This window comes from Lynx rufus, unplaced genomic scaffold (assembly GCF_022079265.1).
Source record: "Lynx rufus isolate CCGP_SWC_20201006 ecotype Redwood Valley unplaced genomic scaffold, mLynRuf1.p SCAF_8, whole genome shotgun sequence".
Taxonomy (NCBI): domain Eukaryota; kingdom Metazoa; phylum Chordata; class Mammalia; order Carnivora; family Felidae; genus Lynx; species Lynx rufus.
Window position 1 is genome coordinate 117,947,189 of NW_025814896.1, and position 23,548 is coordinate 117,970,736.

Here is a 23,548-nt window from a genome sequence, read left to right on the forward strand (position 1 = left end):
AGCATCAGGGAGCCTCCTTGCATCTCAGGGCCAGACTGTGGGAACCCAGGCTGGTCTCTGGAGGGGTGACAGGGGCGGGGGGAGTCGTTGTTGGAAAATGAGTGGAGAGCATCCTCACCTCCAGGAGACTCCTCTCCAGGACATGGGTAGGTCGCTGGAGTTGCTTGGTCTGGCTCCCAATGCTGTCTGTGAAAGGCGAAGAGAAGGCTCCAGACCTGTGCTGGGCCCAGGTGTAGGCCGAGGGGACTGGGAAGGGCCCCTGTGACCCTGGCACACGTAGCAGTGGGGAGTTGGATTTACCTTTTCTGAAGATTGTACTAGCTTTTCTCCAGGCCACTAAATCTCTGGGTTGTCCTGACTCCCTACTCCTCTACACATAACTCATAACCAAGTCCTGGAATTATCAAGATTCTTCCTTCCCAGTCTCTCCAGCTCCCATCCCTTTCTGTCTGTCCTCTGTGCTACATTCCTAAGTGAGACTCTTGCCTCCTGTTGTAGATGACACTCTGGCCTCCCACCTGACCCCACGGTCTCCAGTGTCTCTTCCCTTCTCACTGGAGTGCCCACCTGTACTTCTGAGCCCACCTCTTTCTTCACACCCCTCCCCGCTCCTGACTCTGCCTTTCAGTGGGTCTCTCTTACCACTTGGTCAAAGCCAAACCCCATTACCAATGTTTTGAGCTCACCACAATCTGGGTTCTACTTCCCTTCCCTCGTTCACCCCCTGGCTTTCTAGTCCACACAAACCTTCAGGTGTAAGCAAATTGATCTGAAGCATGAAGTCCTTGGACCAGCCTACCTAGTCACCACCCACTGCATCCTTGCTGGGAAAGCTGAACTACCCGCTTTCCAGTCCTTAAATCTCTAATTCCTCCTCTAAGACTCTTCTCAGTTTCAGCCTCCTCTATGAAGCTTTCTCTAAATGTCTTCTCTTAAAAAAAAAAAGAGAAATTCCTCTTTGAAACTTACAAAAGTAATACATGTTCATTATAATTAGTGAAATGATACAAAGATTTTTTTTTAAATTAATAATCTACTGGGGCACCTGGGTGGCTCAGTCGGTTAAGCGTCCAACTTGGGCTCAGGTCATGATCTCACAGTTCTTGGGTTCGGGCCCTGCGTTGGGTTCTGTGCTGACAGCTCAGAGCCTGGAGCCTGCTTCAGATTCTGTGGCTCCCTCTCTCTCTTCCCCTCCCCTGCTCATGCTCTGTGTCTCTCTCTCGAAAATAAACATTTAAAAAATGTAAAAAAATTAACAATCTACCCCCACCTTATTAATCTTGCCTCCTGCCACCTGTTCTACATCTCTCCCCCACCCCTACCCACATATACACATCATCAGAGCTAATTAACGGTTAAGACCCTGGGGTTTATCCTTCCAAAGCTTTCTCTATGTTTGTATCAAAATTTACCACATTCACACGCACATGGGGAAGTTGTTTTTCCAGAAATGAGTACCTGATTTTAAAAGGCCCGTGTGTCGCCTATATGATTATATATCTCCTTCTGTGTAAGTTGCTTAGTTTTCCAGCTTGACAGGTTTCTTAAGGATTATGACCACATCTCATACTTCCCTCAGAATGGTTAGCAGAGCATCCTGTATACAGCAATAGCTAATACAATTTGTGCAGAGAAACTACACTATATGTAGGGATTGGGCTCTCTCTGCCCCCAAAGAACACATCTGCAAATGGGGTGAGGGGGTGATAAGTAGTGTGTAGGTAACCACCCCCCCACCCCCCCCCCCCCCCTGCCCTGCACACACCGCTCTGTGAGTCTGGGTGGTTGGAGATGAGTTCCCTGATAAAGGCAGGCAGACTGAGATAACTATGCCATAATACACAGATAAAATGCTTGGGAACAGTAGGAAAGTGGGGACGGAGGGGCGCCCTCACAGAAGAGGTTGTGTTTGAGCAGGACTATGGAAGGGCGGGGGGCAGAGCATTCTAGATTGCCTGGTGAGGTCTTGTGGCTGCCTGGCTGGGTTTCAGTGCCTGACACAGGTAGGTTCTCAGTACTGTCAGCTAAGTGCTGAATGCAAAGCCAGTGTGGAAGAAGTGTGCATTCTACACAGGGTCTGGCTGGGTTAGGGGGTGCCCATGCCCCTCCTGGCTCAGCACTCACAGTCAATGAGTCGCCCATCGCGGCCACCACTTTGATGTCTCCTGGCCGGAGCTCATGGACTAGGGGAGACAGGAAAAAGACAGAGGATCAGGGAGACTCTTCCGTGTAAAGTAGAAGCTTAACTAGGAGTTGGAGGTTCTGCTACAGTCCCTCGGGCCCCTGTTAGATTTATTTCTAGCTTAAGACTTAACAAATTTGCCTCTTCCATCCATTTGGAGCAACCAGGGCACTGAGGGTAATGGGCTTGATGGCTATCGTCCATCCTGAGAGGAACCCCATTCACACTGGGGTAGTCCAGGAATGTGCTGGTTGCAGGAGTCTTGAGCATAGGCAGATAGGGCCCCGATCCCTGACTATACCTTCCCTACTGGGTAGGGAGGCCTGAGGGGCTGCCACCGGGACTAAACAGGGATGAGAAGTATGATCTGTGCAGATGCCTGGGTGGGTCAGTCAGCTGAGCACCTGACTCTTGATTTCAGCTTAGGTCATGGTCTCACGGTTTGTGAGCGAGCCCCACGTCGGGCTCCATGCTGGGCGTCTCTCTCCCTCTCCCTCTGCCCCTCCCCTGTGCTTGCTGTCTCTCTTTCCCTCTCTCTCCTTCTCTCTGTCTCTCTCAAAAAAGTGTGATCTAAGGAGAGGCCTGGGAGCTCAGCAGTGGTTGCAGGCTAGCTTTTCATGGACTGCCCAGGATCGAGATCCGTACTGCACGGGAACCAGCAATGTCTGCTCAAGGCTCCAAGGTGTATTTGTAGGGTGTCCCCCCAACCTGACACTTAGCAAAGTCCTTAACTGAAGGGGATAATGATGATATTTCCACTCACCTGAGGTGGGGACGCTGTTGGAAGGATTCCACTCTGTACACAGGAAGTCACTGCCCCAGTTCTAAAGCAACAGGAGGAAAGACAACAACACCCACAACTCATTGTGCAGGAGGGTTAGCTTTGGTCCAGGGAGAACTGGCTAAGGAATTTTTGATGGAGGCTAGACCTGTGTCCCTGTAGGGAATCACGTGTGGGCAGGAACCATTCACTGTAGATGGTCTGAGAGGAGAATCAGGAGAAACTGGGTATCTACCAGTTTGCCCAAAACACATAATGCGCAGGCACACATACGCATACTCAGTGCTTCCCAGCTCAACTCATCCACACTCTTTGTGGAGCCAGCAGTCACAACAAAGGGGGGAGAAAACAGTCAAGTGCTACAGGTGGTCTCCCAAAGGAACATAGATTCGGATGCCCTAATGGAAGATTACACATAGGTTTTGGTGTTGCCGTTTAACATTCAGCCACTGGACACTGAGTACAATGCTGGGGCCACAACAATATTAGAATATTTTTAGGAAAATACCATGAAATTTTTACCATTGTAACATTCCTGCTTTCCGCATATCTTTTTTGCTTGTGTGTATATATATTTTTGCATATTTAACTTAATAGCCAACCAATTTCCTGTGTGTGTATAAATTAATGCCTGTAACCTGGATGCCTTTAGTCAGATCCCTTGTCTCTAGAATACAGAGCACATTTTCTAGGTGCTGGAGGATAGGATGGGGTGGGAAGCACAGGGCACAGAAATGACCAGTGTCAGTACGTTGGAGGAGAAACAGTCTCTTCCCCAGAGTCCCCAACACTTGTACGTCCCCAGGAGGGTCTGAAGGACAAGCCCAGTGCTGAACGCATGGTAGGGCTTTGCAAACAGGTGACGACTGGGTGACTGATTCTCTGGGGGTGTGACTGCCAGAGGCTTCTGTCGCTCACCTCTTCTGTTTAGTCAGCAGATGGTAAAGACCAGCCTTGTTGAAAAGTCTCCTCTCCCGAGGGAGCAAAGATGCAACCTCTTTAAAATATTATTTGCTTAAATCTGATAGAAGTGAGTTTATCCCAAGAGGTTGCTCTTGGGATAAATTCATCACACTGGTGTGGAAAATCTATTGAAATCAAGAACATGCTTGTGTGCAGAGGACAAACATCTGGGAAAAAGCGGCTTCAAAGAAGTTCTCTAGCCGGGAACCCTTTAGAAATGTCTCAGCTAGCTGGTGGGCCAGAGACAAGCATGCTCCCTGCAGCCGTAACCAATGCAGGTTGGACTTTGAGCACGCTCATCTGTCACAAGGGAAGAACCACGTGCTGTACCCTGCACCAGGGCACCCGAATCCCCTGGGGGTCTTGTCGGACACGGATTCTGAGTCAGTAGGACTGGGGTGGTGCTCGGGATTCGACATGTCTAACAAGTTCCTCGGTCATGTTGATGGTACCTGTCTGTGGCTACTTTATTTTTATTTTTTTAAATTTTTAAATTTTTTATTTTTGCCTGTGGCTACTTTAAATGGCAAGGTATTGAAAAAAATAACACCTTCTAGGCCTGGGGTTTAACTTTTAGCAGCAGAAGTGAAGGTTCATGAGGCTGTAAGATCCAAGAGGGCAGGCAGAGAGCTCTCTGCTCACCTCATCTACCCAGCACTTAGCATAGTGCCTGCTCCAGTCAGGAATCCGATAAGTAAATCAATGCCTCGCTGACAGGATGCAGCTGACATTTCGGTTATAGTGGATTTGGGGCCATGGTTTGTCTGGGACAAGCCTCGGTTGGGCTAATGGGAGCCTGAGAGAATCCAGAGAAGCTGGACGGCCGTGAGACTGACATGGCTCATTCCCCAGAGCTCAGCATCTAACAGTCCTTGAAGAATTTCATACAAGTTAGCCTCAGCGCTCCCGCTGGCTTATGAAAGGTCTTCACTCACTCCTGCTGCTTTCGACCCATTTCCCACACTAGTCAGGGAGATCTTTCCACACAGTGAACCAGATTGTGTTCCCCTCTCCCAGAAGGTCCAGGGCCTTCCCACGTCTCTCCACTTGAAGCCTCATCTTCTTCCTCGGGAATTCAGATTCACTGTGACCTGGGCCCTGACAACCCTTCTGAGCTCACCACCCTACCGCCCTCCCCCTTATTCACTTGCCCACAGCCACTCCGACCTTCTGTCTCTTCCTCCAGTCCCCCAACTCAGCCCCATTCTGAGCCCTTGTACTCTTAGCCCTGCCTGGGACCCCGGCTTTGGCTTTCCAGATGGCCAGGGACTTCTCATCACGCGCATCCCAGCTCCTAGCTCCCCTCCTCAGAGAGGCCTGGTCTGTGAGGCTCATCAGAACTTGCCACCCCTCTCTTGCCCCTTCACACTTTCTCAAATCACCTCCCACGGAGCCGCCCTCAGAGCTGAAACGATCGCGTAGAGCTAGGTATCGGATGCCTCTTCCAGTAGATTGTAAGCTCCCTGAGGGGTGGAACCCATCTGTCTGGTCTGCTCTGTCTCTCTGGAGCAGCGCTAGGCACGTCGTAAGTGCTCATTATGGAATGACCTCGAACTCCTCAAGGAGAGGACTATGTCTGATACTTCTCTGAGTTCCCTCCAGCCCCCAGCCCAAGACTGGACATGTGCCATAGGTGCTTGGCTGAAACTGGTGGTTGAGCCCCCGTCCTGGTGGCTGACGGATCTTGTCTGGACCAGGCCTGCGTGGCAAAGCGTCTTCAGGCCATCTTTGGAGAAGGCAGTCCCTAAAGCCACGGGCCTTGAACCTTCGGGGTTCCTCAGAGCTAGAACGATTGACTTGAATCAGACAAGCCCTGGGGACCCACCTGGATATGTGTCAGCTTCCTGTTGGGCCCCGCCCCTGGAACTGAGGCTCTTCCCACTCAGCTTCCACCTTACCGGAAGTCTATGGCTCATCAAACCCACCACCTCCCCCTCACCCCTGCTTGAAAGGCTGAGCAGCCTAATCAGAAACGAGGTCTGTGCAAAGGTCCACGAAAGCCGATTCACTGGCACTTCGGCTAGTTGGTTGCTGATGTCAGTAAGCACTTGAGAACATGTTAGGACAAACCGGGAATTTCATGGTTCAGGAACCTTTTTTTTTTTTTTTTTCCCCACATTCCAATTTCCAGTATGTAAGAAGGGTGCATTTCTGCTTAAGCTCAGACTCTGGAAAGCATACCACACCCCGAGTCACTGGCTGGTAGAAATGCTTTGTCCCTGAGAGAGGCAGACGTGCGTCAGGGGTTACCTCAATGGCCGGCTTGGTGGGGTAGGTGTAGTTGCTGTTCCGGGGAGTTCTCAGGAAGGGCTCATTCTAAAAGAGAACAGAAACCACAGGGAGAGCTTACCTGACAGCCTCGAAGGTTACTTAGGAAAGAGGACTAACAATGCCGTCCTCTCGATTTATTTAACACGACTCGTCTGCATTTCAATAGTAAGAACCGCCTAAACTTAATTTAATTCATCCTCTGAAGGGTTTTATGTAACAGCTTTGGCAGGAGGTGCAGAGACCTCAAAAGGGTTCCGTGCATGTTCTTCTCAGGGTTCTAGGGTTTGGTTTTCACTGTAGCAACAGAACGTCTATCTACCTAATCCTCAGAATGATGGCTTTTATTTCCTTTGTACCTTCTCCGACAAGAGATCTGCATTATAGCATTTTTTTCTTTTCCAGAAAGTATTGACTATCAGTATATTTTCATCTTTTTTTTTTCCCTTGCCTCCTTTGAACTTTGTGTCTTACTCCCTTCAGGTTGGCTTCATGTACTGTGGTCTTATTTTTATTGTGAGGCAGCCTCTTCATGTCCTAACCTATTTCACAATTGGTTTTCTCCCAAGCCCGGTCAAGATCCAAGTGTATTCAGTCGCAGGTGAGGGTTAATTGAAGCAGGAAGAAGGAAGTAGGCAAAGGAGAAACAGGGGAAACACAAAGTAATGAGAAAATGTAAAAATGATAAGAAGCGAGAACAAGTTAATAAGCCTGAGACCAGGAGTTAGCAAGTGGCCTAGGGCCACCGACACTTTCACCAGACGTGCTCTGTGGAATGGTCTAAACATTTAGGTTAAAATGGGAATAGGAAAGAAGAACCAGAATGTTGGAGGAGGGGGGTCACTGGGGATCAGTTCCAGGGGTCGAAAACTGACTGCCCGTGGACTAAACTGAGCCAGAAGACGTTTTGTTTTGTTCTCCTTTATTTTGGCCTGACTGGTGTTAAAAAAGAAGGGGGGTGGGGAGGAGAGAAGGAGAGTCTGAATGCTTTAAGAAAAGGTGCATGGTCTTCAGTTCCGGCCCTCCCACTGCCTCCTGTCCCATACCTAGTCCCATCCACCCAATCGTGTTCCTGCCTGGCCTGGCCTCTGAGTTTGCAACCCCCGAAAGCCCCCATTTTACAGATGAGGAGCAACTGAGGTCCAGTACAGGGGAGGGACCTGGTCCAGGTAGAGAGCAGGTAGTGAGTGCAGAGTGGGGTCTGACCGGACAGGCCTTTCTCACAGCAGGGTCAGGCCAGTGAAAGAGCTTGTCGGTCAGGCGGAGGAAGAGGAAGTGAGGGACTCAGCAGTGGCCTTGGAGGACTGAGTCTGCATGTGCAACACTGCAGGCCCGGCACCGATCCTGGCTCCCCGGAACCCCCACGTGTCTCTCCCTCCTCCTGAGGCTCAGCCTTCCTAGCTGAAACATGGGCCTGATGAGTACTGAGAGCCAACGGCAGGAAGCATGCAAGGCCATGGAGGGCTCATGATGGCACGTCACCATGGCTAACTGGGCTTGTCTCAGCTGATATTGTTGGCAGCCACTGAGCATTCCCCATCCGAGGAGGGCAATGTGGGAGCATTCTACAAATAACTGACCTACGTGTGTGTAAGCGGCCCATGTGTTCAGAGCCCTGTTCTAGGTGCTACGATGAGGGGAGGGTACAAAGAGGCTCACAACCCGGTCAGGCAGAGATGACGCTGTGAGGAAGTAAAGCCTCAGAGACCAGTGTGTCCAGTAAGTGCAGTAATTGCTGAAGAGTTGGCTACAGGATCTGGGGACATATGGACCTCAAGTAGGAGACTCAGTGCGTGGAGGGTCACCAATGGTTCTCCCCACCACGTCAAGGGAGACCTGACTGGGTACAGGGTCTGGGGGCTGGAGCTAGCCCCAGAGTGGCCAGCACAGGAACAACCAGGGGGCAAAGACTTACCCTGCCCTTCTGGGAGTCCTGAAAGGCCAACTGGAGAGTCGGTTTGGTCACATGACCCAAAGGTTGGGGGAGAGGCCAGAAAGGGGAGACTGAGTCAAAGGGGTCAGAGGTCAAGGAGACACTGGAATGCTGTGGCGAGTGAGGCCAGAGCAGGAACAATGAGAACAGGTCCAGGGCAGTGGCAGAGAGGTAGCCTTGTTTATTGACCATTGACCACATAGTGCATGCGTGAGTCACAGCGGTGGAAGGGCCTAGCGAGGAGCTGATAAGGTGGAAAAGGGACTGATTGCAGCGAGTCTGACTGGCTCTCTGAAGCTAGATCTGTAACACCAGTAGGTAGAAAGTGAAGCTGATGGGATGCCAGCACCAGGGCGTGTGTTCTCCTAGGCAGGGCCGTGCAGAGATGGTGTGGCCTGCCTGGGGTGGCCAGTGCCAGCACAGCCACCTGTCATGAATCAGCACCGTGAGTCAGTGGCTACAGGGAAGGTCATGTTCGTCTTGGCTGTGTTACTAGGTGTGAGGTTCTGCAGGGAAGGAGTGGAGGTTTTCTTCTGTCCTGTGCTGCTCAGACCAAACGAGGAGGGTACAGTCAAGCCTAGGCACCTACCCAAAGGGGGCCTACATTCCAGGGGGCATACCTATCACATGAGGCAGGGTTTGGAAGGCTTGTCTGAGATAAGGAGAAGACGAGGGAGGGTGCGGGGGGTGGGGGTTGGTGCTAGTGACAGGAAGGAGGACATAACAGTACTATATGGAATGCCCTTGGCCTCTCTACCCAGCCCCATCCCATTCCAAACGTGCTGGTTCATGACCGACTAATCTGATTTCACAACTGGGCAGCCAGTTGAAAGGTGCGGCCTTGAGAGCATGGAAGTTTAAGTAGACACCGTAGAGATGCCTTGGGAGGAATAGCTCAGTTATTACAGGACACATCCCACCCACAGGACGCCAAGGCCCTCCCTGCTGAGATCCTAAGGTTATAGAATTCTCTGTTGTTGTATGGTGGGAAGGGCCACAGGACGTTTAGCACACAAAGTGATGAGGATGTGAATGGAGGTGGTGGCAGGAGGAAAGGAAAAGACGACAGGTGGGGGGGGGCACTAGGAAGGCTCCTATCAGATAGGGCACCCGACGTCCCACACCCACAGACCTGTGAAAACCACAACAATACAGAAATAGGGAAGTCCTAAGGATCAGACGGTTTGGGGAGACAAATATTTAGTGCCTATTTTGACATTTCTTACTCAGAAATAATTTTTTGGATGGATGTTTGTTGAGTTTGGGGTGATGGTGAGGTGGGGCAGGATTTAGAAGTCCAAAGCATTCAAAATATAATAGTGTCCCCCATATGTAATTCAAAAGAGAAACCCTGCTAGGCAGTAAAGTAAATATAAGAGAACCCAGCAGACCTCTCCTTTTTCTCAAGATGAAAGATTGGTGAAATAGCACTTAACGTTATTTCAGTTTCTCTCTTTCTCTGTCCTCACCCTTCTCGGTGTCTCTCTCTGGTTCCCCGATTTGTTGATACCCCGGCAATACGTTTAAGCTGACTTCTGGGCAACCTTACGCCACCCAGGGCACCCCAGCAGGAAACATCTCTCCCAGGTTAGAAGAACAGAACTGGAGTTTAAGAAAGGAGAAATGAAGACACGGGCTGGGGAAGTCTGGGCAGAGAAATTTAACAGAAAACTGTGGAAACCGATAAATCTGAGCGAGGGGATGTGGAGACAGAAAAAGGGAATCGAGGTGGGACAGGAAAGTGGGAGAATGGCCCCATTTGGGAAACAAGAAGAGACAGTGACTAGAAAAACAGCCCAACCATGGTGGCTTTGCCTCCAGGAATGCAGGCAGAGATGAACTTCATGGAGAAGGCGGTTAACACGGACAAAGGCGGAGAGAGGACAAGAGGAATAGGAACAGAGAGAGACCCATGTTGGTTTTCCAGCTGGTTTCTTCAAAGCCTGGAGAGGAGCCACAGCCGGCTGCCCTGGGTTAGGGGAGGCGTGGGCAGAGAGGCAATGAGAGCAGAAAGGGGACAGCGGTCGCAGTCCACAGAGCGGCTAATCAAAAGCTGGCTGGAAGATCATGTGTCCAACCTGAAAGTCTGACAGAAATCCATGGAGTGCTGTTAAGTGCCCGACCCGCCTGGCAGAATACCTCACAGTTGCCTAGGGCAGGGGGAGGAGCAGGGAGGAGGCCGAGAAAGCTCCTCCAGTGCTCCCATCCATCCCGGCCCCCTTCTCCCCGCTGGGTCCTGCCTGTTGCCTCTATGTTTAGACACAGCTAGGACTAAAATATGTGCTGCCTGGCCCCTGTCGGCTCGCACTGAGATGTTGGTGGACTTTTATATAGCTCGGAGGCACACGGGAGGGAGCAGATGGGCCAGGGGGACGCAGGGTGCTGCGTTGCCTGGTGTGGGGAAGCGGGGCTGGCCAACAGATGGATCCTTTCGGAATGGGTTCTGGGGTTGCCTGGCAACCGCTTCTCCCAGGCTGGGCTTCTGCAGTTCTAAGAGGCTGGCTTTGCTCTCCTCTGCGTACCAATGGCTCAGTCAGGCTCAGTCCAGAAGCTGGAGCAGAGCCCATTGTGGCCCGATGTGCTGGTTGAAGCGGCACCCTTTTGTGGCTCTTTGCCTGGTTTGGGGCAGAGAGTGGCACAGGTCCCCTTGAGGCCCATGGTGACAGAGCTCTCCCTGACCCGGTACCTGGGCTCCGACCTGGTACTTAATAAATGTTTGTGGGGAGGAAGAGTGAATGACCGGTCCCTGGAAGGAGTTATTACATTTACTATGTAACGGAAAGGCAATTGACAGATCGGAGAGGATTTTCCATGGCTGATGTTCAGGATGGCCATCCGGGTTGTCAAAACACTGAAATACCTCTGGTATGGTTCACAGCCACTGCTCTGAGTCCCCAAATGCCCCCATTATGTAGGTTGCCTGACCCCTCCCCTGGAAACTCCTGGACAGGCTCAGGACCTAGCAATTAAACAGTCTACACCTGACACAGTAGGGCTCCCTCTGGGACCTCGCCCCAGCCCTTCAGCAGATCTGAGGACCGGGCAGGAGGCATCCGTGTTACATCGTTTGCCTATTCCTTTGCTCCAAGCACTAGACCCAGCAACCCAGCCCTTTGCCCTCACTGCCTTCATTCTCTATGCCTCCTTCCCACTGCCCTTGCCCTCCTGATGGTGCACGAGGCTGGGCTGGGGGAGGCAGCAGGTAGGGAGCACGGGTGTGAGCTAGGGTGCCCATGCTCCCTGGAGCCCTGGTAGACACATGGGGGAGCTGCCAGTCAACTTCCTGCTCAGCCCTCAGGGCAGGAGAGGGTGAGGCTGCCAGACCCAGCAGGGAAAGGGTCAGGCTGGGTCAGGCCCTTCTGCTTTAACCACCTCCCGCCTGAGGGCCCTCTGGCTTCCGCCTTATTTGGTTAAAAAGCTGTTAAGACAGGGCCTAGGAAAGGGAGCTGAAGGCAGTGGGAACCTGCCCCCCCCCCCTCCCAGGCCTGAAATCAAGTTTAACAACCACTTAACATTTTCCTCCTTAAAAGGAGCCCTGAGCTAGTCCTGCCCCAGTGGCCCCTCCTCCACCAGCTCCCTGGTGCCCTTTGCCAGCTCTCCTATTTGACCCCTGGCCCTGCTGGGAGCTCCCACTCCTGGCTCTAAGACCACTAACCACAACTTCAGAGCCGCCTGGCTTCTCACGAAGGCTCCTGACCCGCAGTCAGAATTTCCCAGCGGCCCCAAGCGCTGTTGCTAAAATGAGCCTTCTTGCCACACTTCTGGCTTCTTGCCCCCACCCCCACCTTCCCATGAACCCACAGCTCTCGTCCGGATCCTCTGCCTCTGCTTGGCCTGGGCTTCCCACCCCCACCACCTGCTTCTCTCATCTTGTCAAAGAAGGGCTTCTGCGCTCTCTCCTCTGCTTTCAGTTCCCAGCCACTTCCTTCCTTCTAAAGTCCTCCTGTTCACCTTCTAAAGTCCACCTGGGCCAGGACCAGGGGAGGGCAAGGTCTGAGCTCTGGTGTCTGGAGAGGGGCAGGGCAGGTCCTCCCCCATTACCTGAGGAGGGCAGGAGAGGGATATATTTGCCATCAGGTCCAGGGTATCTGTTTTCCTTCCTAGCGGCTCAAGCTATTGGGGAAGAAAAGAGAGATCAGGTGCACTAATTTGCTGCCGCTGAAGCGAACATTCCCTGGCAGCACCTGGCAGCGGGGACAGCTCACAGCTTGAGGTCAGGGGGTTTGGCCTCCCCTCCTGGCTCTGCTGGGGGACACTGGGCAAGTGTCTCCGCGTCTCCAGGACTCGGCTTCCTCAGAAACTCCTGAGAGTCGGCTGGCAGGCCTGGCGAGAGGCTGAGATAACATGGTTTACACCGCCTCGCCTAGCTGCTGGCACGTAGAACATATTGAATGAATGTGAGGGGTCTGCCTGGCATTCCGAAGAGAGTCCCTCCTCACAGCTCAAAGCACAAAGGAGAGAGTGAAGTTGATCCGAGAATCCTAAGGACTCCGTATTTTCGGTTCTATAGACTTCTACAGTTGGGCCAGCCACTGCTCCTTTACACCTTACTTGCAAAGGGAGGCCAGGAACAGGCACCATTCTATAGGTGCTGGTGCTTTGCTAGACTAGAGCCCCAGAGCCCCAGGGATACCCCACTTATGTTACCATATTGGCCCAAAGGGCTCTGGAGAGCTGGGAGTGGAATTTCTGACTTGGGTGGATACAGTCTGGGGCAAAGAAGGATATATCCAGGTGCCCATCCTGAAAGAGAAAAATGGATTTAAGATCCTTTTGGTATGGAGGGTAAAGAGGGGGCCGCAGCTGATCGGCCTGACCCCTGGGGTTGGCCATTCGGTGCCCCCCTCCCTCTAGGGAAGCTCCCAAGAGGCCTTCTACAAGGTCTGCTCACCTCAACAGGGAGATAAGAGCAATCCCACAGATCAATAGCCTTGGGTGACCCCAACCCCCCATTCTCCTTTCTGGCCCCACAATGCCACTTATTTAATGTTTTTAAAAAGCGTTATATTTATTTTTAGGCACAGTTGTGCAATGCCCTAGCCCATGCCATGGTTGAGGGAATGAGATCCTAGTCCCTGAGGAAGTCTTGGCAAGCCAGCTAGGAGAAGCTCCTTCCCAGGCCTTGGTCAGCTGGTTCCAGTGGTCTTGGTGGGGAGAGTGGGGCAGAGCTTTGGGGCAGGCCTGGGCAAAGCTGACACCAGGGCAACCAACACCCTCATCTCTCTTGAGGTGATCAGGGGCGCTCAAGGCCTCTTCCAGCTCCCCTCCAACTAGGCGAGACCCTGTGGATGGAGGCCCAGGAGGAGAGAACCGAGTCCCCACCCCAGTGCACACACAGAGCTCTTTGGCTCAGTGTGTCAGGTGGAGAGCATGGCCGGGGGGTAGGGGGACCCATTACCCAGAACCCTCCTTTATCACTTCGGTGGTCTGTGTGTGGCATAAAGTGTATAATCTGAAGTTGGATATGTTCAAATCTTGCCTCTCCGTCCCTCTTTCCCTATGTGATTGTAGGAAGGATACTTCACCCCTCTGAGCCTGTTATGTGGGGATGAAAACACTCCTCTCAAAGGTAGTTGTGAAGATTTTACTACGGCAGACCCAGGGCCTGGCACATAGCAGGTGCTTAACAAAATGGAGGTCACTATCAGTAGTAATGAAAACATCCCACATCCGGCTGCCTCTAGGAACACAGCTCAGGTGCCCAAGGAGGCTGTACGGCCAGACCAGCACCCAGAGAGTTGCCTGCCTCTTCCCCATTGTATTCACACTCTCCTGAAAGCCCTTGGCAACTCTGCCTTGAATTTCTTCTTCCTCCTCCCAGGAATCCCAACGGGGGAGAACAGGGAGCGTACCGCCAGGACGGGGAGCCGGATGTTGCGGAAGAAAGGCTGCAGTACCACGGAGAAGTCCTCCCTTGTGTCATAGCGGCCTGACTCCACCAGTTCACGCATGCTGCTCTGTGGGTACACGCGGGGTGCTTTCAACACAGGCCCTGGGGGGCCCGAAAGCCCAGTGGGGGAAGCAAGGGAGTGGTGGGTAGCACCCCTGCCCCATCTCCCCGCACGAGGGGGTGACTCAGCCCTTCCCTCAAGAGCACAAACACGTGTGACTGCAAATCTCTTTCCAGAGAATTGGAAACCGGTTGGTTCACCTTTCTTTTAAGGGAATTGCAAAATCTGAAGAGCCTGACAGGAAGTCCCACAAGGGATAAAAACCTGAGCAGGGTCTCCAGAAGGCCACAGGCTCAGGGCCTCTAACCCCCTTGTTTGTGGTCTGCCTGGTGAGGAGGGGGAAAGAACGGGGGAGGGACGGGGGCAGCTGGGCCTCCAGGGTGCAGGGGAGGAAAAGGCCCACCCATGGAGCACCTAGAACTACTGACCTCTTCAGGCCGAGCACGGGGTTAAGCCACCGAGGGCAGCTGGGCCACAAGGGCGTTGTCACCTGGATCCCTTTGGGATGACTCTAACCAAGGTGCCTGAGACACTTCAGCGAGGTGGGGCAGAGGAAGTGGCCCAGACGGTGATGTCCTCAAACCTCGAATAGCTCTTCCCTTCCCCAAGCGCTGGTGTGTTGACTGAGTAGGGGGAGGGCACCCCGGATGGTGCCTTTCTTGGTCTCACCTGGTAGGCTTGGGTGATGGCCTCTAGCCTGGCCAGCTCTTGGGAGCTCTCCCGAGGGGTCAGAATGCAGTTACACAAAACGCTGCACAAAGAGGGGGAGGCAGGGGGACCGGGAGCTGAAGCTCTGGTCAGAACTGGTTCTGTTCGCTTGAGCCGCCCCCCCCCCCCCCCCCCCTTAGGAGCACATGTGCCCCGCGGCTCTGATGCCTGTTCTCAGGGGCAGGTTCCCGGCCTGACACAGGGACTGGACAAAGTCCCAAGGGCACGTGAGTGAACACCCTCTCATACTCATAGAGAACCAGTATCTGACTGTCGGCACAGGGCCTGTGGCAAGTTATGCCGAACAAATGAATTTAGGCAATGAAAATTCAGTGTTGAATTCTTAAGAATAAAATTAAAATGCATCCTTGGTATGGGAGCCTATGTTTGGGGGCCTCTGATGCTCACGCCCTCGGATACCTCCTTAGTTCACACTAGTGTCTCACTGTGTCCCCCTTCACTGTGAACTGTGAATTCATAATGAGTCTGAATGAATTTCATCATGAGTTATTTCACGCTCACGAAATGCACTTAATGTTAAAGCAGATATTATCTCTAAAGTACTCAGAACAGTGCCAGGCACACAGTTGGTTCTGTGAAACTATTGGTTAAATAAATAAATGTACATATAAGGTATGAAGATGAACGAAACGTGTACCTGTGCACCTCTCACCCTGCGTCAGAAACAAAACACACCCATTCTGAAGTTCCCCAATTTGCTCCTTCCCCGGAAAGGTAACCGAATTCTGTGGATCATTTCCTCACTTTCTGTTCCAACTTGACCACGTACGTATACATCCCTACACGGTTCCCCTTTTCACAGGCTGGGCTACACTGTTTCTCAAACACCAGCCTTTGTCCCAGCCCTGACCTTCTCCTTTGTGGCTCCCATGTCACAGAGGTTCAGTAAGGGGGGGTCATGTCCCCAACCTCTCAGAAGGGGGCGCTCCTGACCTAAGACCCCCTTTACAGACTTGGACACATAGACAAACCAAGTCACAAAGACCCTGAGGAGTCACCACTGTATGAGCCAGACCAGGGGGTCAGTGCTTCTCTTTCTGGGGCAGCCAGCACCTGCCTACCTGGCCTGCTGCACAGGGCACTTGTCTGGATTGCCCAGGAACACCTGTCGCATGACGCTGGGGTTCATGAAGTCCACCAGGTTGACCAGGGCTCTGGGCACCTAAGGGAAAGGCTGCAGGTGAGAGAGGGGCTCTGGGGGCTTCTCCCTCAAACTGCCTTAGGGTCCTCAGAAGTGGGACTAGCTCTGGGGTCCCTACAGAACTCCAGCTCAGTTGTCCCTGAGTGGAGTCTTGGGAAGGCGTCTACACAGATGACCGCCTAGGTCCCTGCAGGCTACGGTGCCCACAGGAGCTACAGCATGAGTGGCGCCTCCTGGCGTGGGACAATATGGCAGACCGGAGTCCAACTCCTGATGCTTCAGCTCTATTCAGCCATCAGTCAGCAAGCTTCACATGTGCTGGGATAGGTGCCCCATTTGCCATTTCCCTCTAGCCCAACCTGGACCCACTCTGCTGAGCAGGCATGAAGACTCAGCCGCCCAGAGAAGCAGGTGGTGGTTGGAGTGCCCCCCACTGGGCTGCTGGAGCGGCTTCCCCATGTCAGGGGGGTAGAAAGGGAATGAGCTCCTGGGAGCAGGACCAGAGAGGGGCTTGCTCCAGATACAGCCTACGGCTCAGAGTGCAGGGCCCAGCCTGGGAGCCACCATGCTGCTGCCCCTAGGCAATGTCCCAGGTGGTGGTAGGGGATGATTAGCACACGAGCTGCCTACTTTTCTTCAAGCCTGAGATCCTTCTGTGTTGATTCCAAATGGAATAGGCTTCCTTGGGGTAGGGCCCAAACTCTAGAAAGGGGAGGAGCCCATGCCCCTGGCTGTCTCCTTTAGGGGAGGGGGCATCTCACCTTCTTGTCTCCATCCACCTTTACCCCCCACATCCTTGAGCTGTGTCCAGCTCAAGAACCCCTTGCGGGAACCCCTCCTCACCTCTCTATGCAGGATGTCCAAGGCATTGCGGAGATGGTCAAAAAACTTGGCTGCAGAATACAGATTCTGGGAAGAGGGAGGAGGGAGGTGAGGGGCTGGTTCAGGGGAGAGGGTAGGAGGCCAGTTGAAGGCTCCCCTCCGGCTCCACGCAAAGGACTTCTTCTCTCTCTGGCCCCTGGTTGTGACCAGCTCATCGTGTCAGAATCGGAACAGTTGACTCCTTGCTGTCACCAAAGACGGGCCAGCCCGAAGACAAGCTTTAGTTTAGGAGGTGAATGTACAGGTCCTCCCTCCCACTGTGGGGGTCTACACACTTTCCACGCTTTCTGGATTTTCTGGAATTGTAAGAGGAGAGTAGAAGCACCACATCTACCACCTGGGACTTGGAGGTGGAGCCAGAAATCTGAGGGTCACGGGTAAGAGGAGTGTGAGTGTGTGTGTGTTTGCGCGTGCACGCACGCACACACACGCAGGCATAGCTGGACAGTCCCAGCCTTGGTTCCAGGGCCTGTTCTCAAAGAGGACCCCCAAGCCTACTGGTCAATGTCAGGAGCAATGAGTAGGCCCGGCTGCCCCCATTACCGAATCCGTGCAGTAGTCACATAAATCGCTGCCTCCAATCAGCACCGTGATAATCTTCCAGTCCTTGTGGAAATTCACTCTCTATACAGGAGGAAAATGCTTGATGATTTCCAACAAACACACAAATAATGCCACAGCTCTAGGAAATCAACCTTCTAAGACTTCCTTGCCCACTCAAAATAATAGAATCAGAATCTCGGAGCTGAAAGAATTTTAGAGGCTGATTTATAGACCACAGAACCTTAGCATCAGGAGGGACTTTCAAGATCATTGTGATCAGTGATGACACCCCACCCCCACCACCATGGGTGTAATCTCCTCCAGGGCCTTGGATATGGGCTGTCCTACCGCTGCTTGAATGCCTTTAGTGACAGGGCTCACTGTTTTCATGGCAGACCACTCCATTTGGGGACTTCAGTGGGTTAGAAAATTAGTGCTTAAAAATAACCATAAATCCGACTCACATGGTCATCTTTCATCCTCTGCACCAGAGTCTGGACTTGGCTCATAAGTTCCCTGAGAAGGAGAGGAAATCAGTCCTACTGAGGAAGAGTGCCTGGATTTTTTTCCTCCTAAAGGGCCTGAACTGGAGGTTTCCATGGCATTATCCCCATTGCATGAACTGCCAGAGATCCTGAGGCTCAAGGACAAGGAGCTACTTGCCTGTTCTGAAGACTTATTACAACAAATAACCCTTTGAAAAGCCACTTGTATGTTTGTCCTAAAGCTGTAGTCAAGGGTATTGTCAACTGTCTTTGTTACTCGTGGTCTCCTTTTTAGGACTCTTCTGGGATTCCATTGATCTCCTGTGAAGGACCAGTATAGATCCTGAAACCAGATCTATAAACGTTTTAACATGCTTTCTCTTTTTACTCTGGGTGCTAGGAAGCTGAGAGTTTGATGCTCAGGCATGATAACTGTAAAAAGGCTCAGATTGACACAGCTGCTTCTTCCCCATCTTCCCACCACCAGTGGCTGTGGTTTTTCTAACGTACATGTTACTCGTTCGTATGTTTTTGGTAAACTTAGTAAGATGCTCCTTTTAGAATGGGGTGGGGAATAAACATATACTGCGCACGTGCCTGGGTTGATAGATAATTCATGGAAAGACTAGATCTCAAGCACCGCAAGCGCCCCACTGGTTCAGGCCCCTGTTACAGGTGTGGGTGACATGGAGCCACAGCATGATGATCCCCTGGGACCTGCTGGTGGGTCCCTCTGTCCCCAGATGTTTCTGCCGCCCAGAAAGGTCTTCCCCGGCTGAGTGAGCAGGTTGGAAGGACGTGCCCATCAGCTAGAAGGGCGTGGGCCTGAGCAGGAAGGTGACAGTGTGATGGAGGCTCAGATGGCTGGGTCAGGAGCAAGGAAACCCGGGCAGCTGGGGCCACCAGGAGCAGGGTGAGGGGCCTCCTGAGATCATCCTGGGGGAGGGGGGTGCTGAGCATTCCGCTTTAGCTGCCTCTGGCTTCTCAATTGCATTTCCTATTAGCTCCATAGCAGGACTAGGGATAGGCCATGACATGTGGCCCCAGCAGCCTCCAAGGCTGGAGATTCTGGCTTGTCTGTTCATTTGCTGGCACTCCTTGATGCTTTCGGGGAACTGCCACTTGTGAGGCTTTGGGGAGAGTGAAGCTCGCTGGCACCGTTGTGTCGCGGTGAGTTTTAAAACCGGGATAAGGTCAGTCGGTTCGCTGCACGATTAGAACACGTCACCCCATGAAGCAAGGTCAGGAGTTCAGCCTCCAGGGACGGGGCTCCTGTCCCAGCTTCCGCCTCTCGAGCCTCCCCGCTGTGGCCTTAGTCACAGGGGCAGCCAGGGAAGAGAGTGGCTGAAGGCCTCTCAAATCACCGCTGCAAACGGATGAATGTCCCCTTTGCACATGGAGGCCAGCATTACAGTCTCAAAGGCGAGCGACCATGTGCCTCCCACTTTCTACCCCGCAGGCCCTCCTCCCCGAACGCCATACCCAGCCTTTGCTCCAGGAACAGCCTGATTAAGGAAGGCATTTGTGCCATTGGCGTCACCCGTGCCCACCGCGTAGCCTCTGAGATTTCTGTTAAACTTCCGAAGGATATCTGGGAGAGAAGGGGGTGAACGGGACACGGAGACTTTAAGAGGAAGGCCAGAAGGTCCACTCTGTCTGGTCCAGGCTCCCCAGAGTGGGCTTCGTGACCATCTCCAGTGAGGGGAGGGAGGCAGAGGGTGTGCCTGGCAGGGACTGGGGCTGAGTGGAAATGACCTGGTAGACCAAAACAGCAAGAGCCTCTCAGGTTTTCTTTTCTCTTTCCGTTTCCTTTCTTTTCTTTCCTTCTCTCTCTGCCTCCCTTTCTTGCTTCTGCCCTCTCTCCCTCCCTCCTCCCTTTCTTTCTCTCCCTTTCACAGTTCACGGTGCAGGGACTACTCACTACCTCATTGGATTGTCTCTGTTCCCTCTGGACAAGTTGAAAAAGCCTGAGCCTCAGAAGGTTTGGTGACTTGGCCTAGGCCACCTTGCCCTGGGCGAGCACAGAGAAGAGCCAGGGCTTGAACCCAGGCGTCAGGGCTCCAAATCAGTGCTTATTCCACCCCCTCAACTACCTGTCCACGGGCCTCTCCTCCCATTCGGTGGCAGCCCGCAAAGATGATGTTACATCCTCTTTCTTAGCTGAGGGGCACTCAGGAAGCCCAGGGGTCAGGGGGAACCAGTGAACAGACTCGAGCCCCTGGTGGGTACTTACTTGGTAAGGTGGTCACGGTCTCAAGGGAGCCATCCCCTCCTGAACTGTAGGGAGGGAGCAAACCAGGGAGACTGAATCAATACTTAGACTTTATGAAAGAGCACCCCACCTTTCTTAGCGCCCACGCCATCAGCATCTGCAAGATGTGCCAGGCCTAGCAACCTCCTCATGTGGAGAAAGTCTGAGAAAATTTGAATTTCCCCAGTGGGTTGCTTCCCCTCAAATCTAGGATTTAAAGGCAAGAAAGAACTCTTTCTTTTTTTGCACCAGTTTAGGAAGGAACACGCTTAGCTGAGTATATGCTATGTGCCCAGCCCAGCATGAACTAGATTCTCTACACTAGTTACCTACTGCCTCCCAGCAAACTTATGCTATAGACTCTCCCCATTTTACAGAGGAGGAAGCTGAGGTGCACAGGGGTGAATTAACTTTTGAAAGGTCACTAAAAACCAGCTTGAGGGGCGTCTGGGTGGCTCAGGCGGTTAAGCGTCCGACTTCAGCTCACGGTCCGTGAGTTCAAGCCCTGTGTTGGGCTCCATGCTGACAGCTCCGAGATTGGAGCCTGCTTGAGGTTCTGTGTCTCCCTCTCTCTCTCTCTCCCCCCCCTGCTCGGTCTCAAAAATAAACAAACATTAACAAAAATTAAAAACAAAACTAAAAACCCAAAAACCAGCTTGAGCTGTAGACCTTTGGAAAACGCATTAGGTCTTCCCTGCCCAGTGGTGAGGTAAATTTCACTGGGAGGTTCGGGAGGTTCGGGCGATGGCCTCTCATCACCTTCCAAAATCCAATCTGATTTCATCCACTTGAATCTAGTTCCATGGTGCTCAATCTAACCTCAAGACACACTCAAAATTGCATTTCCTTTCATGCATTTAAATTGAATACATGTGGGAGGCCGGGAGACAAGTATTTCTATTTTAACAAAGTCCAATGTTCAGATGTACTGTATTTACTGTGTTTTCTTCTTCTTCTTTTTTTTCCCTCCCCTGCTCAATGCCAGCGTATTATTCCAGGCCAATAGATTTTGAGAACACAGCATCAGCAACCAGCCCACCAGTATAGACTTCCAAAGGACAGGCCATGAATCAAAGTCACGGTGGTTCTTCACCCAAGGAAATGCTTGGAATGAAGAAGACTATTTCCTGCGAGGGTGGTCAAGTCAGAGGCTCAGCAGCCGCAGGTGGTAGAGAGGAAGAAGCCCCGTGAGCCCTGCCCTTCTACCTTACCCAGGTATCTCTCTCCTGACTCTCACCCATGTCTGAACCTAGCTTGGCCAGTGATCGGACATTCGTTTGAGCTTCTAATTCTTTTCCAACTCTGCATGAAGTCAATTGCTTTAGCTGCTTCCTGATCCTTCTTTCTTTGGACTAAAAGCACTTAATCAAAATACTTTACATTTGAGAGGGAATTAGAAATCCATGTACCTCCTCCAATCACTGTGTTCTAATTCTGCCTCCTTTTCTTCTTCCATAAACATATAGGAGCGCCTGGGTGGCTCAGTCAGTTAGGTGCCTGACTTCGGCTCAGGTCATGATCTTGCCGTTTGTGAGTTTGGGTCCCTCATTTGGCTCTGTGCTGACAGCTCAGAGCATGGAAACTGCTTCGGATACACACACACACACACACTCTCTCTCTCTCTCTCTCAAAAATAAACATTAAAAAATAAAAAATAAATAACTGTATAAACACAAGCCTAGAGATATACCTAAACACAGACAGCAAGTACTTTTTATTGTAATTTCTTGTCTAAAAGTATCTTTGTTCTAAAACAAATGCCATAGCTAATCAACACCAAGAGGCTACAGAAATCTCTGGGTGAACACTTCTAGGAGAAAAGAGAATCACACAGATAAGTATAGAGGAACAAAAATATTTAAGCCCTCATTGATCAGGACTATGTGACACATAAAAGAAAATAGACGTGTATGAAAGAGCTCCTTCATAGGAGATCCTTCCAATTAATGTAATTTATATTAAACCATGAGTTCAAAGGCTGGGTTTTGTTCATCTGTCATCACCCACAATGTACAGAGAATTATAGAGTAGATGCTCAATGACATTTGTGGAAGGAGTTTCAGTAAGATTGAACTCCTAATTAATAATGAAAAGAAAAAGCTTTTTGTTTTTTTGTTGTTTTTTGGTGAGTAAATTTTATTTTGGTCTTTTGATGCCAAATAAGCAAACTTCTTTATTTTATTTTATTTTTTGTACGTAGGCTTCATGCCCAGCATGGAGCCCAGCACAGGGCTTGAACTCACAACCCTGAGATCAAGACCTGAGCCAAGATCAAGAGTTAAGATGAAGAAGCTCAACGGACTGAGCCACTCAGGTGGCCCTGAAGAAGCAAACTTATTTCAACTGAAGAAAAAGCAATGCTCAAAAGACCTCTGGGCCTGCCACATAGTTAAGCTAGCTAAAGCTGGCACCTGTCACTACTGTATGGTTCTCACAGATCAAGAGGCCTTGGAAATAGTCACAGCTAAGCCTCCTCCTGCATGTCCTGCTCACAGCAACCCATCTCCCAAGAATTCTGGGTCATGGTCCCTCTCCAAATGTATGCGGCCCCCTCTCTCCACTTGCTGTCTCCTTGGAGGCAGAGGCTAAAGTTAGAGCCTTAATTCACCTGGAATCATTCATTGCCTATTGCTTCCAATCCGGAAGCTTTAATGGCTTCAGAAAATTGCTTTTCTCAGGTCAGTCTACTACATGGACATTTCCTGGGGTGGGGGAGGGGGCAGGGGTGAGGGTGAAGTCTGTGTGTGTGTGTGCACGTGCACACACACACGGCACGCGCGCACACTAATCGGTATTGTGAATAAAGAAAGGTTTCTGGGATGAAGAGAAACACTGGATTAAACAGATACAATTTAAACAAATGTCTTCATTGCAGAGCTTCTCAGAGCCTTTAATATGCTAATATACATGTGAGTTCTCCAGAGGAAGGATAGGGTAGGTAATGTTCCCTGCCCAATACAAAGAACTTTGCCCTTGTCAGGAAAATGTAGGAGGCTAGTGTTCCATGGAACACTCTTTGGGAAACACTGTATATATTACCAAAGTGTCAAACTATCTCAGGCTCTGACCCAGAGTTTCCATCAGTAACACTTGTGGATGGTGACCCGAGTATTTGAAACATTTAGAATAAAGGGTTTAAAGGCACAACAGCCACTTGAATACAGAAAATTGAAACATTAAGCCACACCTGGCCTCCCCTGCAGGGAGAAATAGAGCAATGGCTGACTTTTCCCCTTGCTACAGAGAAACATCTAGCAGAAGATTGCCTGTTTGTATCCAAAGCCCAGGAATCTGTCCAGTTGGACTGTCAGTGGTGGGGGGGGGGGGGGTGGGGCACACCACCCGGCTTCCCCAGACTGCCCCACCAGGTGTGGCTCCAACCCCCCGTTGACCGGTTTGTCTACCTTACTTTCTGTTCCCCACGCTGTGACCCTTCTCC

General features: G+C 51.6%; 1 protein-coding gene across 1 annotated transcript in view; it reads right to left on the reverse strand.

Moving 5' to 3' along the window:
* The window catches only part of PLB1 (phospholipase B1), a 121,545-nt gene that overhangs the window by 18,452 nt on the left and 79,545 nt on the right, over nucleotides 1–23,548 (reverse strand). The window contains exons 34-47 of the mRNA XM_047069218.1: nucleotides 20,092–20,135; nucleotides 19,341–19,449; nucleotides 17,838–17,889; nucleotides 17,374–17,454; nucleotides 16,792–16,857; nucleotides 15,869–15,969; nucleotides 14,748–14,829; nucleotides 13,980–14,084; nucleotides 12,775–12,870; nucleotides 12,169–12,240; nucleotides 6,177–6,242; nucleotides 2,946–3,006; nucleotides 2,125–2,183; nucleotides 119–186 (exon numbers count right to left, since the gene is read on the reverse strand). Of these exons, the coding sequence (XP_046925174.1) occupies nucleotides 119–186; nucleotides 2,125–2,183; nucleotides 2,946–3,006; nucleotides 6,177–6,242; nucleotides 12,169–12,240; nucleotides 12,775–12,870; nucleotides 13,980–14,084; nucleotides 14,748–14,829; nucleotides 15,869–15,969; nucleotides 16,792–16,857; nucleotides 17,374–17,454; nucleotides 17,838–17,889; nucleotides 19,341–19,449; nucleotides 20,092–20,135 (1,062 nt within the window). The remainder of the gene's footprint in view (nucleotides 1–118; nucleotides 187–2,124; nucleotides 2,184–2,945; nucleotides 3,007–6,176; nucleotides 6,243–12,168; nucleotides 12,241–12,774; nucleotides 12,871–13,979; nucleotides 14,085–14,747; nucleotides 14,830–15,868; nucleotides 15,970–16,791; nucleotides 16,858–17,373; nucleotides 17,455–17,837; nucleotides 17,890–19,340; nucleotides 19,450–20,091; nucleotides 20,136–23,548) is intronic.